We start from the raw sequence: 19,153 nt of genomic DNA, 5'->3' as shown, positions 1-19,153 counted from the left end.
TGCAGAACACAAATTGGACCTGCTTGGCTTAAACCCAGGCTCACCAGAAGTGACACTAAGGGTCAGTTTGTAGAGAAGAAGAGCTTTACCCAACAAACCCTACCTGACCTGGGTAAGAAAACATAATACAAAACAAGGTTGGTCAAAAGGCCGGGATTAATTATCCTATTTCCAAAAGAAAAGTGATTAATACTCTCTTCGAGAAGTAATTTCTTTATAACATTTGTCAGGGTCAGTTGGCTGGCCTCTTGTTAGAATTAAATGGACACAACAAACTTCCAGGGCCTTCCCTGCAAATACCCAGCTGATTAGTACCAACTGTACTTGCCTGAGCTCTGCGGTTGGCCTCTGCTGGAGTGAGTTCTGATCTCCCAGAGAGGTGCCCCCACCCCTCTGTCATCAGAGTGTATTCCTTCTGATGAAAAGGTGAAGATTCAGAAGTCTGTGCCCCTAATGACAGCAAAGTGACCTTTTCGCACTGAGAATCGATCAACCGTGATGGCTGTCAATGCAAAGCTCCAACAGAACCTGTTCCTCTTGCCGACAGCGACAGCCTGCGTCGACTAACAACGCAAATCTGACTGGCTCTTCGTGCTACAACAGGGACCATCTGCGACGCCCAACCTGCTCCTCGTACTGATAGCCTCCTCCTCATGGCCCTGCCATTAGGACCGGCACCCTTCACACCTGAATTGAGAAGGTAACTCTTCAGCGGAACTAACCACCACAGCTGGCCTGAACTTGTGACTTCCCCCGGTCCAACGAGACCAGATAATCATGACTGGATCTTTATGCTTTGTGTCGCTATTTTCACATAAAACTTTAAAAATACATTTATGCAGTTCTACGGATTGGATTTTTGTTGCATTAGAGCCATTTTATTTATTAAATTTAAATGTATTTTTCTAAATTGGTATGGGATTTCTCGAGTGATGTTTTCACTTTACTACAATTTGAATGTTGCATACATAATTTACAGAATGCCTTAAGTTAAGCTGAACAGCTTTAGTGCCAAGCTACTCGAGGGTTAAGCACAGGTTAATTAGTGACTTTTGTGGTTCAACCTAACAAGGATTGAGTGGGCTTCCACCTCTGTCAACTAATAACCTGATTTCATACATTGAAAACCACACAATTACCCTGCATAATCAACAACACCTGTTTTCTTACATTGAAAACCAAACAATCTGCATAATCAACAACACTTGTTCCAAGGTAACGCCATGTTTCTCTTTAGTATCTGCATACACCAAACTGTAATCTTGAAAAATGGCCATTCATCTCACTCCTTGTACATCTGAAACATAATCCTCTGAAAGACAGAGGCTGCTGAAGCTAGACTGAAAGACATTCAGCAATAATGTAAAGTGCAGACTGGAGAATAAATACTGTATTACTGTATTATGCCTCAACTCCGGTTCTGAAATGACTGGGAAGCAGGCACATTTAAATTCATAAATGGCTTAGAGCCACCTCATATAACCAACAACTTAGCAATTGTGGATAGAGAATGTGAATTGACTCATATTGCCTTGTTTAGACTCCAAAAGGTATACACATACCCTCAATTCCTCACTATTTTTTCATTCTACCACTAAGGATGAAACCCACAAAGAGGATTTAACTGGTTTGATTATTTCCTGTTCACAGAGATCTAATAATTCTATCTTAAGATAATCCCTTATGCAGACAGTTAACTCCACAATTTATGGTTAACTGGCACCACTCCATCCTTAACTGATATTTAGTGCTTGAAACCATTGATCATCTCTAACCTTTTGGTGAAAACAAAAGAAAACTTGTCAATTACGTCTTCTGCCATATTTTCATTCCTAACCGCAGACACTTGATCTTTTCATCCAGCAAGGCAGTTTTTGCAGGACAAACTCCTGCAAAAACTTCATACAAGCAGTATTCTCACACTTGAATGTTAGGTTACTTTAAAAAAAATGCTTTGGAACAATCCTGTGTATTTTAAAGACCCTTGTCATCAACAGTATAACTGTGTTTATCCTCTTGTTCTCCGACTGACAAATGAGAATTTCCAATGCATTTGACTGTTCCTATAAACTGATCCAAATAGGGATTCCCCACGGAAAGTAGCTTCTGTTGAATTCTCCTGTCTGAGTATTCGCAAGTAAATTGATCCTGAATTATATGGTCAGTAAATACGTCAGAACAACAGTCAGCAATTAACCCCTACAAAGCTGATAACTGTCAAAATCTTCCCCCATTCTTTGACTTCTCTTAAAAAATGTATAACGGAGTACTACCAAGCTAGGTTGAATGTTGAATCTAACTTTAAGTTTATTTTTACTTCCTCAGTGTACCAGTATATATTTTCTCCTTTACTCAACACAATGTTCAAGAGGTGCTTGAACACTGCCCTGCCTTCGAAGCATAGAGAATGTAGTGTAAAAAAAAAAAAAAAAAAAAGAAAATTTTTTTTCTTTCCGGACCAAATCTTGATGCTTCAAAATGTCGCTACTCTCCTGTGTCAGAAGGTAATTGATTTTAAGTTATTATGAAGTTTTCATAGTGACCACAAGCCACTTATGTTTTTGAAGTGGGGTAACTTTCGTGAGTCAGTAAGACAGCAAGGGAAGAGCCCCAACATGGTGTCTGATAAGAGAAGCCAAGAAAATGGTGCCGAAAAAACTTCAGAGAACATTTTATTTTTTATGAAATGTTTGCCCGATCTTTACATTTGCCAGATGAGGGTTTCAATGATTCAGCAACTAGTGATTGCGTTATGATGACTTGTAAGGCTGTCAAGCAAACCCTGACTATTGTATGTAGCTCAAAGCCATCAATCGACCACAGGTAGTTCCATCATATGTGCTTCAAAGCGCATGGTGCCCTAGGAATAAGCTGAGGGTAAGACAGAAAGTGGATCCTTGCCAATCCAAATGCAAGCAAGCAGTGAAAGAAAGTATTGCTACCAGAGGAGGCATAGAAGCATTTGTCTCCAGTGAGGATTCGTAGAAATAGTACACTTATTTTGGATATCATAAATCAGCTACTTTTTGCTCCATTGGAGAGGGTATCTATTTACTCTCATATTCTTCTGAATCCAGGGTCTCACATTTAAAAGAGAATTAGGACTGGAGACTTTCCAAAGCTCATAGGCATAGCTCATCTTTGTTTGTTTTTGGAAGAAGTCATTGATGCACTTAACCTGCCTTCAAAGAACAAGGCCAGCAGACAGGATGGGGTCCCTGCTGACTTGTTTAAATCAGACCCTGCACTCTGTGCCCCTTTACTTACAATGACTAATACTGCTGCAGTGACCAACGGTCTTCCAGATTCCTAGTCATAGTCCAAAATCATAAACATTTCAAAAAGGTAATAAAAACAATCCATGCTGTTACAACAGACAAATTTCTTTATTAGACTCAGAGGTCAAAGTGAACGGGCGGATCATTTTAAACAAGTCATCTACATGGACTCAGGATAACCATGTACTATAGGAAATGCAGTATGAGTCTAGACCTGTGCTGGGGACTATTTACCAATATCTAGGTGTGGGGCGGTCGGAGAATACATGCAGTTTTTTCACATAGACTCCTCCAATGGGCTGGTCCATTATTTCTTTGTTAGGCCCGTGTGGTTGTGATGGGGTTTCAATATAATATGCTATGCCCATTTTATAAGGATCTGCAAAAGGTTTTTATTATTCCCTCGTTAAAGGAAATATTGTTTTTTAGTAAAGTCAGACTCATTTTAATGTATTTACATCTTTTATCTAACTATGGTATTTGCTATCAGAGTACTTGTTTCCTACAAGGTGATATTAAAAGGAGATCACTGATGCTTAAATGTCTGCTTTTTAAGTCTATACATTATTTCATTCATGTGTTCTTTTATGTTTTTTTTTTAAATATTAAAACCAAATGAAGATTGCTCCATAAGACCAAGCTATGAGTCAAAAGGATGGAACAGAGGATTGGTGGATCACTGGTTGTCTCCCACAAACACGGCAAAAGGTTGACTGACTGCATCACTGAGAAGAGACATATGTGCACAACTGGTGAGAGCTGCAACACAAATATAAACATTAAAAGAAAGAAAATTAAAAACACAGCGTCAGGGTACAGTACGTTTACAAAATGTCAACCTTTGGAAAATGTAAATAAGACGGTTGACGCACCGCCTAACATACCTCCTGCTAACTTGCCATAGTTATATCTGCATCACTGTCATATTATAGTTAGTACAATTAACGGTCTCTGTCACAGTTACACTCCATCCATGAGACACACAGTAGACTATGTATGTGTGTGGATGCGTGATAGCAGTTTATTAACTAGAAAGAATAGTTGAGTTTAGGTCGGATATCCATGAAAATTAAGAGATCGGCATATTATTGTAATAACTAAAACCAGACGTAATTTGAAGAAACTAGACAGTTGAAAGTGTGTGCATCAATGAAGAAATGTTTCTCACTATGCTACAACAATGCTTTCTTCATTCTAACAAAAGGGAAATCAAGAAATGAGACTGCACAATGATGTAATGTACAAGAACGGGACGCTTAGTTGAGGCCTGGAGCAAAGAGGTTGCACACCAACATCATCTATTCACATACAAGGTCTGGTTGGTGCCTACAACACTTAAAGGTAATTCTGTATAGAAGACTATGAGAAGGCACACGTACACTGCCAACAGACTACTCAAGCTGTCTCCAATTTAAAACTAAACATTGCAGACCTAGTCAACTTACATTAGCGAATGAGGCAGCATTGTGACATAGTAGTGTTCCACTCCAGCGCATCAAATATAACAGTACAGTATGCTTTCAAATTTCTTTGGGAATAAATGTAATAATTGATGGGGAGTTTAACACGTAAATTAGGGTTCAATTAAAATATACTCAATATTCTTTGAACTTCTTTAATTTCAAGACTTACTGAACATTTGTAATATAAACTATCTGAAATATGTAGCCTCTGTCCTACTCTTTCACACCCAACCTCGGTGTCAAGGTTTTGTTTTTGTGTTTGCCTCGGAAATATGTCTCAGCAGCCTCACTTTGTGCACTTGCAAGAGTTACTGCACCTATGCATATTGTGCCCCGGCCCATCCATTCTGGTGCTCCAATCGACAAAAGAATTACCTGCAAAATTTAGTCATAAAAGACACGCAATGGTCTACTGAGTAACTTGGGGGGAGGGAGAGGGAGCCAACTTTGATGAACAGGATCACTATGTCAATTGCTTAGCCCAGACTAAAACTTACCTGAAATTCCAAAACAATAAGTACCTCACGCATTGCAGTTGTTAGCCTATATTTTCCCATTCACTGTAGTGACCACTCTTTCTTGTACACATCCATTCCTTCTTTTAGCATGTTTTATTCTTGCTAAGAAAACCAGACAGAAATGTAAATGGGACTGACCACATGAAGGCTAGGCATAAGCTGACAACTAGAAAAGAGGATCATTGTTCATATTTTAATCGGCTGTAAAAACATTTATAGAGGTGCGTATTAAACACATTTAGGTGAAAAAAATAACTGGATAATGTTTTTAATAAAGATCCAGTTCTGTATGTACGAGTTAGTCAAGATGAATAACAAAACACCTCTAGGTAAGCGTTAGCAAGTGTTTCATTGGAGAAACAGGCTACTTATCAGAATGGTGATGTGAAATAAATAAATATAGGACAAAAAAAAAAAATGGGTGTTTTCCCGGGAAGCAGGAGAACCTTATGATGTGTGTTTAATGATTTGTAGGTTTACTGATCTTGCAGTGAAATAAAATAAGAGCAGCAAAATATTCAACCATCAAAAACTGAAACATACATTCTCACCACTATGTCTATTTAGTTCCCTTTCTCATTCCAATACATCACCTATGCCCAACCTCTACAATAAAATCCTATTTTTTGTATTAATGAATGATTACTTTATGGGTTTTCCTTAACTAATTCTACTTCCTTTTCAGTTCATTGTGTAGTAATTTTTTTGATCAATCTAAACCTATATTTTTGCCTGCCTTTCTGTTTCTATGGCATACCATGAAGATTCAATCCTTATCCATAGGCCTCTCTAACACCTATTTTAGGTTTAGCATAATTTCTCTTCCTATTAGCATTAAGATGCACTGTGTGAACGAGTGTGTTGTACCTTTTGATGACAGAATGCACTACACTTAATTAAGAACTCTACAGAATATTCAAGTTCCAAACTATACAGGTGATCACACGAACGACGTGATTTCATATAAATATAATTCAATATTCTCTGACAAATACATCCAAGGCAGAGGGGTAACAGGTTCCAATTGGTCATGCTCAGGCCTCCTTTATTGTTTACTGACTTACTACATGAAAAAAACGCGACACTGTAAATAAACATTTCAGCGTCAAAACAAACCAATCATCTTAAAAATGTATATCAATCTTCAAATGAATTACAGTGTATATGTTACCTGTTCTAACTGAGTGGCAAATGCTATTGTTACAGACAAAACAAAGTTATCTTTGCAGTATTCTGCCGGTCCGATCTGGTGATAGCCTTCTACTTCATTTAGGATTGCTTCAAGATTTTGTGGGTCCAATCCCGAAAGAACAGTAGGCACTTGAAGGAATGAAAAAAAAAAAAAAAGCAGTCAACCAGGTTTGTGAACTTTCAACTCTGCCTTTCGCCTTATTTGAGCAATACTAAATAGACTCTATTAACAATAACGTAATTAAATGGATTGACAGTTTACAATGTGCTGTGTCTTCCCCCTCCTGAGAGGCAATGTAGGATTGTAAAGAGGAAAGTGGTTTCTGTTGTATGGTAGCACAATTGAGAGATGAATGGGGATGAAATGAAAGTGTCACCAACATGGCCCCGATTTTAATTTGAACATGTATTTTAAGTCAGTGTTTTCATACTCTGTCTTCGCTTAACTCAGATGCCATTGGCGATAACCATCTGAAATATGTTTTAGCTGTTGCGCTTGCGAATATGTTTCTATATTTTTCTTTTGAACATCACTTTACAGATTTCTTCCATGTGCACAACAAGGACTACACTTTATAAAATGTAATGAAAATAAACAGAATTTTAAAACAAAAATGGAGTTGCCTTCAGGTGAATCAGCAAGATCAGAGAGGTGGCTCCATGCCTAAACTGGATTTACCATTTTGTTTATTCTGCAGGGCTCAAACTGACTGGGAATAGGAAGAGTGGGTGTAGATAGACTGGACATTTAGTAGCTAATCCACTAAGGAAGCTGTTAGAAGCATGCTTGCATAATGGCAGGGTGACTACAGGAGTTGCAGTGCAGCTGTGTTAGTAGCAGTTAGAAGGGTAATACCTGGGCTGGAGGGGATGGTCAGATGTTCTTCCCAGCACAATTAGCCTAACACTAGCCCACAGACTCACAGCATATGCAGTACAATCCTTGCATAGGAATTATTACTTGGGTGAGTCTATCTGCATTTGGGAGCTTTGGGAAGTACAGTGTGGAATTCAGCTCTTTTAGACAGGACTATCTCTACCATGAGTGTATGACAGGTAAACGCTTGGTCTGCATTTTAGTGAATATGGAATATTAGAAGGGATATAAAGTGCAACTCTGATTATCTGGGATAGCCCTTTCTCTACCAATAGGTGGAAGAGCATAAAAAGTAGCTAATCCTTGTTGGGACTGGGTTTAGTCTGCATAACAAGTGGCACAAAATGCAGGCAGCACACTATATTTGGAGATCATTACTGGCCCACTTTTTTCTGTCCAGCGTCTGATGACAGATAGAAAAAAAAATACATCAGATCCTCAGCTCTAAGTAGTGCAGGATGTCTGATGTCTTTACTCCAACTAGCCATACCCATTGGTCTGTCAGAGTAAGCTGTTGACTAGCAAAGCAAGCGGGTGCACTGCTTTCAGAAAGATGCATAGGTCAACCAGGTTTAACAAGCAAACAGCACCTCTGAAATTTGCATGTGAAAAGTAGAAACCAGTCTCTTTTGGACAATTGGCTACATCAGTGGACAGAGGTCACATAAAAGCAGTAAAATGTGTACAATACACCCCCAGATGCTAGCATTAATAACATGTGCAACAAGATCACGAAAAAGCTCACCTTATGTGTTTAAATGTTTACAGAATTACTTCACATACTTGGAAATAGCCAGACCACGTGGACATGGAGTTATTTTACTTTTACCGGCTCATTCTGGAAATTGTCAATCAGGTGTGTTTTCGAGCACAGAACTGCAAGTGCTAAACACTCAATTTCCCCAGCACTGTGAATCAAGGTGACAGATGTTCTTTGTAGACATTCTATATTTGTTACTCCCCTGGAGAATACCCTCTTTACCAACTCTCTGGATGCTTGATTTACAACTTTCCATGTTCATATTTAGGGAGCTACTTTTTCTTTTTTCAATCAGTGTGTTTTATTTTAGATTTTTCCTCATGTGCTGGCACCCTCTCAAATTCCTGAACCCTTTTCTGCCGGGTCTATAAATGCACAGTAATAACAATATTTTTGCTGAGGTTTCGCTGTACAGAAGACTTTAATGGTTTTTTGTTTTAGCTCCTGTATTCCACAGATTGTAGGAAAGAACGCCCTTTGGTGCAAAAAGGCTAATTATGGGCTGGAGGAGGCAGATGTACTTAGCATGGCACTTCACCTGGGGGTGTGAACTTCCACACTGGACACAAGTCTCCTCCCTGGGTTGCCCTACTGTCCCTGTGTTCAGTAACTTCTTTACTTGCCACTGTTTTTTCAAAGCTTTACTTAGCATCTACAACTAAACCTTCCATCAAATATTGTGTAATGAAGTTTTGTTTAGATAATTTCTACTGTCATCAAAACTTGCTTCACCCTGGTATTCATCCAATTATTCATGATATTTTTGACAATTTAACAGCCCCTCTCCTGGATGTCCACAAGTCTGCTCCCTGGACAAATAACCAAATGGCTTAATCCTGTGGAAAGTAAGAGAGGACCTGGCAAGTGGTTCCCTTTACATTCCGACACTTCATTTTTGTTCAGAGTTTCCTGCATGAAAGGTACTGGACATATAAACCATGCCACTTATTAAGGCTGAAAACATTTAATTCAAAGTACAGTTCTGAGATACAATAAAATATGTATTTGTTTTTCCTCTAGTGTTTTAAAATGTTTTCTCTTTTTTTTTTATTTTTTATAAACAATATTTCACAAACATTGCTAAAGCCAGCAACTCAGCACTCACATTATAAAAGACCTGCTTTGGTAATGGTTGTTGTAACCATAAGATACAGTTTCTTGAGTTTTTTACATTTTTTATTTATGATAACGGTTAGAGAAACTTTAGAGATTCCCATGATTTAAAGGCATCTTTGACTGACATCCATGGTGGATGACTGGAAACTGAAAGGAAATAAGGGATGTACTCTTGAATGTAACCCTTTCAGCAAAAATGTAGTTTTGTTTACATCTTTGGCATAAGAGGAAATAATATTTCTTCATACAAAAATACTGAAATGGACACTTGCTTCAACACCAACTTTAGGTAGAGCTCAGGTTTTAACATGTATGCCATTCAATATTTTTGGGTCAAAACATAAAAAATAGACCTCATTAGGCTTCTGAAGAAAGATTTCAGAATACATCATATTGTACTTTGTTTTAGTATTTTAAAATATCCCAAGATAATGTGTGGCTTCCATTTCCATACTTTAAAAAAATACTAAACAATGCTGTTGATTATTTTAACATTGTAAAGAATACTTATGTTCACCTGCATGTTATCTACAGTTTTGACTCACTTTAATTTTAAAGAATAAGTAGGAATTGTTAACTAGCACTGTCAAATTTTTCAAGAAAACCTTAAAACAAGTTTAAAAACTAACATCCTATAAACATTTAGAACTATTTTCTAGCAATTCCAATTTAAAAAAAGAACAGGGCAACATAATGTTAACTAAATCCATCTTTAAAAAAAAAAACTGAAAAATAACACCCCTGCTCACTTAACTTTCAAACACTTATTCTGATTGTTTCTTAAAGTCATCTTTTAATCATTTCAAAAGACGTTTGGCCATATTTAGAAAAGACAATTCTAAAACATTTACCCATGGCTGGTACAAATTGTGGGTCAACATAGAGCATGAGCTAGAAACACTCAAAGGGACAATCACTCAGAACCTTTAAAACAGTCATAAAGCAATGCAAAGTTGTCATTTATAAGCACATCAAAAATGTTAGTGCACTGTGGCATATTCTTTTAGTTAAAACAAGCAGAAGACAATCAATGATTTTACATACCTCTTCCGTCCCTCGGGGGAGCCTCCTTAGCTTTAAAACCGTCAACTAGAGCTTTTGTATCAGTTTCAAGTGCAATAGTGATCTGTATTTCAGGTTTATATTTAGCGTATTTACTGCTCAACAAAGGATACCATTTTGGTGCCTGTACAATGAAAAATGTGTTTCAGCTTTTAGAGTTTTCATGGTCATAAAAGATTTGTATGATGCATATTACAGAAACAAATGGAAAAATACTGATAAGGTGAAAATGTAGCAAAATTGGTGATTTACCAAACTGAATTACCAAAACCTAGTCAATAATCAATGACTTTACATTAACAAACATAATTCCTGGGTTAGCATTACTGCCTTAGAACAAACACAAAGTGTGTGAAATCGAGAAGACACGCACATGTAACAAAAAAAAAAGAAAAAACTGAAATAATTTTGGGTACAGCATAAAATATCTTTTTACAGAACTGAAAAACTTCAAATAAAGGGTAAACAAAGGCTCATTAGTTTTCAGAATGAAGACATCATTATAATAAAATAAAGTGTTGAGTCTCCATAGCAAAATAAATTATATGAACCACGCTGTAACTGCCTTCATATAAATGGCTAGAGAGAGATATCCTTCTCTTCACTGTTCAAATGTTTTAAAAAATAACAGGGGAAATTCACAAACATTTTTTTTTTTAAATGATGCAGTCGGACATTACATCTATATCTGATCTTAACTGTTGACTCATCTTGCTAGTCATGAAATCGGGCGAACAAAAAAAGCATAATGAATGGCTGATTTAAGAGTGAAACACAAGTAGATGCTGTTCACAAACGCTACTCGCCAAAAAAAAAAAAAACATGAACGTCTATGAGAAACGGTGGAAAATGGAATATCTTACATCTGCTGTGTAATTTCAAAACATGAAAATGATTTGAAATTAAATGTGTATTTATGACCGCTATTGAATCTGCTGTTGCATATGAATTCTTGAATTTGATTTGCTTGCAAACTATATGTTAAAACTGTCCCCTTCTGCATGGTCACCCCATATTATTATTTACTGTGCTGAACAAATTTTTGTTGGCTTTTAGGACTCTGCACACTTTACACCTGCTAACCAGTAGTAACGTGCATGTGCTCTTCCTTTTAAACATGGTCAATTTGATCTACACCTAACTGTCACATTTAACTCACTTATTAGTCCCTGGTAAATGTACTCCATGTACCCAGGGCCTTTAAATTAAACTCTACAGGTGGGTTGAGGCACTCATTGTGCCACCCATTAAAGTAGCACTGTGAAACATGGCTTAGACATGCTACTGTAGCTTGTAGTGTGGTTTTAATCTGCCATTTTAGCCTGGCGAATGTAACCTTTTGCCACGCCTAAACCTTCCATTTTAACACTTATAGGTCACCCATAAAGTAGGCCCTAAAGACTCCTAAGGAAGGCTGGATGGCATTTAAAAAGTAGGACATCTGTAACTTTCAAAAGTTGAATATGGGAAGATGTGATCAGCATCTGAAACTAGGATAATTTAGTGTTGTATAAGGCAGTGGATTTGTAGCACTAGTTTGCTTTCCTATAGGTTTGCGTTAGTCTTTGATTTGTACCATGTACAGAGCGAGGCCTTCATCTTGGCTTTTGGAATTCTGATGTCATGTGAGATGCACAGCTGTGGGTCCAGGGAAGTGGGGCAAAGGTCCTCTGTGGTTAGTGATGGCTGAAAACGCAGCTATGCATGGAGCTAAAAAGAGGTTAAATGATGTGAAATGCAGACCATCACATGCTTGGTGGAGAATTCTGGGAAAATGTCAGGCAAGTGTTTTCTCATAGAAACAAGGCTGTTTGAGGGGAAGGAAGGGCAGGTGGAATCTTGGCTGGCATGTTTTATATCATGATCTCAAGGTGATAGGATGATGGTCAAAACAGAGACGGTTAATGTGTAATAAATATGAGAGTAAGGGGTTGCTGAGTGGATCAGTTAATGTGAGGTGTGTTGATTAAGAAGTAGTCAGAGAGAAGATAAGCGAACAGAGTATATAGTGGAAGGTTTCTCAGTAAGGTTAAAGTCTCCAAGAAAGGTATTGGAATTGGAAGTAGGTTACGCATCTCATCAAGCTCCTAAAGAAATTGATGTGTCTCTCCTGGTGGATGAAACATGATAATAATTTTTACTTTGGCTAGTGAGATGACAGTTGTGCAATGGCACTTAGAGATGCTGTAGAAGCTGGTGGTGTGTGGATTAAGATAGCATAGATAGAGTTCCTGTTTGAGAAGGACATCAACTTCATCACCCTTCTTGTTGGTGCAGGGGGTATTTGAGTATGAGGTGAGGTCAGTGTAAAAGTTTAAATACAAATAATTGCTGATGTTGTGAAAGAAATAAGCTCCTTTTAGATTATTCTTTTAAAAAAATGGTACTTTACACTTGCTGGAATTTAACCCAAGGCATAAGATTAATATCATAATGTGCTACGGTGTGAATTATGATTTTGCTGTAGATGTAACATTATCAATCAAGTCATATTTTATAAAGTAATGTGCCCGGTCTGGGGATGAACTATACTACAATGGAATCAATCTCTACAGACAGACAAACTCAACAGCTTGGTTTTCTATGGCAACTGGACCACCTAATTAAGATGGTGTTTGCCTATCAATTATCGCTTCATATTTATTTTTTCATTTTCCTATCTAAGGTTATGGAACGTGTTGCATGCTGCTCAGCCACTTCAAGAGCACAGCTGCTGGCTGATTGTAAGCTTAAGGATAAAAATGAGTCGCGCTCGTATGCCACCTGTCAACTGATGTTGCCCCACCAATTGTCTCCTTCAAGTGGCAGCAAACATTTGTCTTCATTCCTAAATTATGTAAAACTACTCTTTTAGGGAAGACACATTCTTGCTAGGAGAATACATTTTTCTTTTAATAATTGTACAATAGAGCTCTTTCAAATAAAAGGTGAATGGCTCCAAATGTTTGTAGGTAAGCTAAGATTACAAGGTGCTTTAATCTCAGGTACTATACAACCTCAAGGAAATTAGTTTCCTGGGTGAATGGTCACTCTGAAATAGTACAATGGCGTCAGACGTCCTGTGTGTAATCGGCCTGTTGCTGGATCCAGGGTTGTTAGGAAGAACAGGACAAAGTATGTGGGGGATGAGCAGGCACTTCATCTGTTTGAATAAGTGTACCACTTTGCCCATGTTGTTAGCCACAGTCTTTTCTTCAGACCTCAGGCTGACCTACTGGAAGTAGTTTAGTACAGTCAAAGTTTACAAATGATCCATCCTGTTCCAGTCAACCTTATGTTAGTCCCAAACAGGCATACACAGTTGGCTTTATAATGGATTCCGCAGGCTAGGTGACAGTGCAAAAAGTAGTACAGGGGGACAAGGAAGAGAGACAGCACCTCTACCACTAAGCACTATAGCAAATCCTATAACATCAGGACCTACACACATACACGCAGCAGGGATCCCAACTGAAGTGTGACCAGACTCATCTACTCAAACACTACTTCAACACACACATTTCATGCTATCAACCAGAAACAGAGGGCCCAATCATAAAAAACTTCAAAGGTTTCATAGGAAGAAGCAGTATGCAGACTTCCCACTGTGGCGCTGATTAAAATAAATGGCTTAAATCACACAATTATTAATAAGGTGCCACTACGAATTTGTTGTGTCATCAGCAGTCATGGGAACCATTGTCAACCATAAAAGGAGTACCACTTTAGATGTAGGTCTATCGGTAAACAGTCCAAAACTCCGATAGGGAGCGACAGACAAAAATCATATTAAGCCTGCTAATGTGATTTGAGTCTCCAGCACAAGTGATGGGTTGGCTAGAATAAGAAAATGAGGAGCAGGATAGCACTAGGCAATTGTGCCTAGAATGTTCAACGTTACAATTCTTATTATGAACTTCTTGTGTTGCCCTTAATGGCCACCTTCTCCTATCAAGAGGGAAAAATATAGTGATAAGCTAGCCAGTGAGTCTGCAGAATAAAGAAAACTATTAACAGGTTACAGTTTACAGCCTGTGGTTCACTCCTTGAACATTTATCTTTTCTGTCGCCTCCAAAACCCCAGCAGAGTACAAAATATTCTTGATCTGACAATGCACATAATTTTCACATATTTAACGTTTCTTTACCCCCCCACTGCAAAGTTGTCAATGTTTACAGTCTTATGTGATTCTGTAGGCTAAAAGAATGTTGCTGAAAGAAATGAAATCAATGGTTTGAATAATATCACTCAAAAATAAAAATAAAAACAAAGGTCTTAAGGAAAAATACATTTGGAGTTATTAGTCAAGAACATGGTAACCTTTTGAAGCAAAGAATATTGTATTCTGAGACAAATGGTGATCACTTAAGACTCTGAAAACAAGATAACAAGCTTTGCTCTTGATCTGTATGTAGTTATCGCAAGATTAATAAGATTTAAATTTCAAAAGATGCAAATATCCAACCTCTTATTGGCATTTCTGCCTGGTGTAGGCACAATCCCAATGCCAGTGGCCTAATTTTATGAAACAGGTTCATAACCAGAATGAACAATGGCACCAATGATTAGTGAAGTCTCCATCCCCTCTGGAGACATGATGCCACAAGACACAAAGTATGTTTTTTTTTATTGTCCACATTTGTGAAGTGCTCAGAAAGATTTCATGAAGTTGCTGAAAAGTTGGATTCTTGCTGCTATAGATTTGTGGCAAAACGTCTCATTTTGAAACCTTTATGTGCAGTCTTCCTACATGAACAATAAATTCACCTTGCAGACCGGAAGATACCTATTTTTCTCAAACCTAAAACCAAAAGTATGATATGCTTCAAGCATACTGTGAATCTCGTTAGGGCATAACAGTAACTCGAATTCACCTATTTTAACAAATTGAAACTTACCTGATTTTTTAATCTATTTTTTTCTGAAAAAAAGTTACAAAATGAAGGCAACTCCACTCTCATCAAATGGCCTTTTAAAAAACATAGAACAATGGCCACAGAGAAATTTTTATTTTTTCCTCTTGTTTTTAACATGCCCAACTGTGTAGGAGTATGAGTGTAAAATATTCAAGAAGTATGCACATTACATTATTTCTGAGCTTTACATAGTTAAATAAAAAATAAAAAAAAATAAAAAGATGAAGTGGAAAAAATAAATAAATCAGTAAGCAAGAATGGGTGTATCACCTCATTTACCAAGCATGCTTTGGTCGAAGTCAAGTAGAAGGTACATGCGCTGTCTGTTGTGAGACATGTTGTGGCTCATCATGAACATACAGGAGCTTGGAGCTTAGACACTCCTTACAATTGGTTGGCTTTCCTTGTCACTCATTTGCCCATTTCTTTTTCTTGTCCAAGCTTGTCAACCTTGTCCCTACCATGAAGCAGTGCCTCTTAGCATCTCTTTTGACTGATTGACTTCACGGCTTACATTGCTCACTCTTCAAGAACGTATTCCTTCTTTTGTGTTAAGCAGTCAATGAGTGTCCGTGTGTGTTTTTGAGCTATCTCCTTTGTGTACTTCTCTACTCTGCACACCATTCTGCGCTATAGCACATATGCTTATCTCTGCTCCCTCCAGGTTGCATTTCTGTGTGCTTCTCCCCCCACCATCTACTCTTTGTGCTGCTTCCCCTTCATACTCCATGTTTCCACCTCCCCCCCCCCCCCCTTCCCATCATCATTACCCTCCAAGGGTTCAGCCTCAAGGCCCCTGTGTTAATTTTGTGTGCCTGCCCTCTGCCCTGCCCAGTGTTCTATGGGCAATTTAGCTTCTTCCCCCATTGCTACCACTCCAATCTATACGCTTTACAAACAAAACAAAACAAAAAAAAAAAACACACACATTTGTGTGTTAAACGCATTTAATTTTCTTTTTTAGCTACTGATTCAACTAACAGTTGTTAACTAAAAGAAAAAGAAAAGCGCCTGCATCATTATGTAAGTTTCTTTTGAATGTTTAGCCATGCTGCACAGCATTGGGGAGACTGTGCAGTATGGCAACAAGCAATTAGCATAGCCAATAGGTCTCAAATGTCTTCAACAATGCTCGTTCTTTAAAGGGGTCATTTACTAAAAAGAAAAAAATACAGTTCTCTCTAACAATCTATATCTAATCAACAATAATAATGTCAAGTTGTACCTTTATTAGAGGAGGTCTCAAATTGTGTAACAAGGTGCAAAATCCATGCCAAAATTTCATGCCAACCTTATCCCTTGTGGATATAATTAAAATCTAACATAGATCCAGCCCTTGAAGACTAATGTTGGGCACAGCTGGCAAATCATAGACAGACAGATTGCTGGATTACTGGATTATTTCAAAGTCATTATCCATGCACAACTCTGCAATCTCATTGCATGCATTACTTGCACTAGTAAAAGAAAAATTCAATGTGATTGACAGTTTTAAGTTGAATAGAATACCGGTTTCTTCTCATGGGCAGTTCTTAAATCAAGCACTATGTATCCTACAGACTCCTTGGCAGACGTCAGGGTATCCAGGGCATAACACTGAAGCTTGACAGGAGTACGTTGAAGCCTGTGGAAAAAGTTTGTGATACAAGTCAGCCTCAACAACAAACAAAAATATCTGCATTATTGTAGGATATCAACTAATGTAAATTAGAGAACCTTAACAGAAAGTTGTATTTGTCAATATATTTACCTGAAGCTTAGAACTGTGAAATGTGGGTAAAGCCTATAGGCTTCAGTCACTTTACACTGCAATGTAAATTAATGCAAATAGAAAAAAAGACAAGTGCAGAAATAATTTATGTTTCCCTTTACTGTTTAAATTATGTATTTGGGTTTCTTTAATTTTAGTTCCTGTAAAATATGAAGGAGGCTATTACCTGAACTGTTATTTTTTAAATTAGTTTGTTTTGCTTACACATACTCTCACCAACAGCCCACCGGCCGACAATGAACTGAATGCATATTCCAAGACATAAAACAATCAAGACTTATTACATAAACCCGTCTCTGATATGAACAGCCCTCAGAGCAGTGCATCTATAGTATCCAAGGCAGTTCTTAAATTTTACGCCAGGGGTGTGACTGTCGGAGATAGTGCCAACTATGGCCTTCTTAATAGCCACCCCGACTATAGGGCCTTGTGAAGGCAATCGTTCAACAACCATGAGCTACTACGAAGTGTGTGTATTGATTGTTTAATTGTAATGTGATGGAGGGGTGGTCTAACTTAACAATGTGGCTAATATATCGGCCTATGTGTGTGCCAAAAGACTTGGGGTGATGAAGAAGTGGTCTAGGCGAGCATGGGTATAAGGAGAATTTAAGTAATAGGTGGATTTTACCACACCCTTTCGCATTTTTCTCCATGTATCAAGGAGACCCACACCTCTCTCAGACAACCCTGAGCTGTGTAATGCTACACTTTTTTTAAACTGTATTACAGACTATTGTTAAATGCCCTACAAGCATATCCCAGACCAGGAGTTTCCCCACTCAAGGCATGAAAAAGCTTGAGACAGTAAGCATCGTTGGTAATCCTCAGCTCTATCCCACCAAAATCAGTAACATGAGCCACCTCCTTTTATACCTTCCCCAACTTTGAAAAGCATCTCGCCATACTTGTAATCACCCTACGTACCCAGCTCTTGTGGCCATTTTAGGGTTCGGGTGTCCTCCGCCATCAGTCCTTCACCTTGATTGCCTGATCCAGAGCTTTTTTTTTTTCAGTCATCTGCTTAAGACTCGGGTTCTAGGCGGCCATGTGCAGCAGAGTCTGTCACGTTCTCTGCTCAGGGTTTCTCTCTTGGCATGTTCTATTTCATTTTTGGAAGGTGGGAGCAGGTGTGTAACTTTGGGGGAGGGGAGATTTGAGGTGTAACACTCCCATAATAAATGTATTTTCTGATAAATTGTTGGGTGCATGTGCTTTCATGTGGATATTGTGAGTTGTCAGTTGGAACTCAGCAGGAATTTTTTTCATACACAGACAAAAACGCTCACACGCTCTCAATCTGCTCTGAAGGTCCTCAAAAATATTGGTTAGTTTACAAAATATTGTGTTTTTTCTTAGTGCTCGTTAGCCCCTCTCATACACCCTGCTGGTCATATGATGTATTTAAACATTATATGCCAGCTTGATTGTCGCAAAATCTAAAGCTCACCCCCATGACCAAGCTATGCCCCTGGTTGGGAGTCCCTTCCTACCGCGTCGGACTGTGCCACTGGTATCTTGCAGTGTACTGTTTCAAACTATTGGGGCATTTGACTCTCTGAGGGTCTTTGCTCTGTAGACCCAGTATTGCCACCACCACCTCTGGGAGCTGGACTAGGTGTTTCAAGTTCTCTCATGTGAAAAGCGGTCTAAAGAGAAGCCCAATTGGTAGGATGTGATATGTTCTCGGAAGTAGTCCGTGATTTGTTGGAAATCTCTCTGTCTCTTTAGTGTGGATTCAACCAACTCCTGAAAGAATCAGAACTCATGTTCTCTGTATGACAGATGGTCAAGAGCCCAAATGAGGGATGTAGTAAAATGCCACTGTTGGCATGGTTACCCCCTAACCTTTTTGCCTTTTGTTGATGCCAGCTTTGATTGAACGTATGCTGGGACCCTTCTAACCAGGCCCCAGCACCAGTGTTCTTTCCCTAAAACTTTACCTTTGTCTCCACAATTGGCCCAGCCCTGGCACACAATTAAGTCCCTTGTAAAAGGTACCCCTGGTACCAAGGGCCCTGTGGCCAGGGAAGGTCTCTAAGGGCTGCAGGGCTGCAGCATGTATTATGCCACCCGGGGGACCCCTCACTCAGCACATGCACAGTGCCTCACAGCTTGTGTGTGCTGGTGGGGAGAAAATGACTAAGTCGACATGGCACTCCCCAAAGAGTGCCATGCCCACAACCCACTGTCTGTGGCATAGGTAATTCACCCCTCTAGC

General features: G+C 38.6%; 1 protein-coding gene across 1 annotated transcript in view; it reads right to left on the bottom strand.

The window, feature by feature from the left end:
• The window catches only part of CEP120 (centrosomal protein 120), a 213,701-nt gene that overhangs the window by 157,105 nt on the left and 37,443 nt on the right, over window positions 1-19,153 (bottom strand). The window contains exons 3-5 of the mRNA XM_069226908.1: window positions 16,671-16,785; window positions 10,248-10,389; window positions 6,431-6,579 (exon numbers count right to left, since the gene is read on the bottom strand). Coding sequence (XP_069083009.1) covers window positions 6,431-6,579; window positions 10,248-10,389; window positions 16,671-16,785 — 406 coding nt within the window. The remainder of the gene's footprint in view (window positions 1-6,430; window positions 6,580-10,247; window positions 10,390-16,670; window positions 16,786-19,153) is intronic.

The sequence above is a fragment of the Pleurodeles waltl genome, chromosome 1_1, assembly GCF_031143425.1.
Source record: "Pleurodeles waltl isolate 20211129_DDA chromosome 1_1, aPleWal1.hap1.20221129, whole genome shotgun sequence".
NCBI lineage: Eukaryota > Metazoa > Chordata > Amphibia > Caudata > Salamandridae > Pleurodeles > Pleurodeles waltl.
Note: the sequence above shows the minus strand (reverse complement) of the source record. Positions and strands in the feature narration are given on the sequence as shown.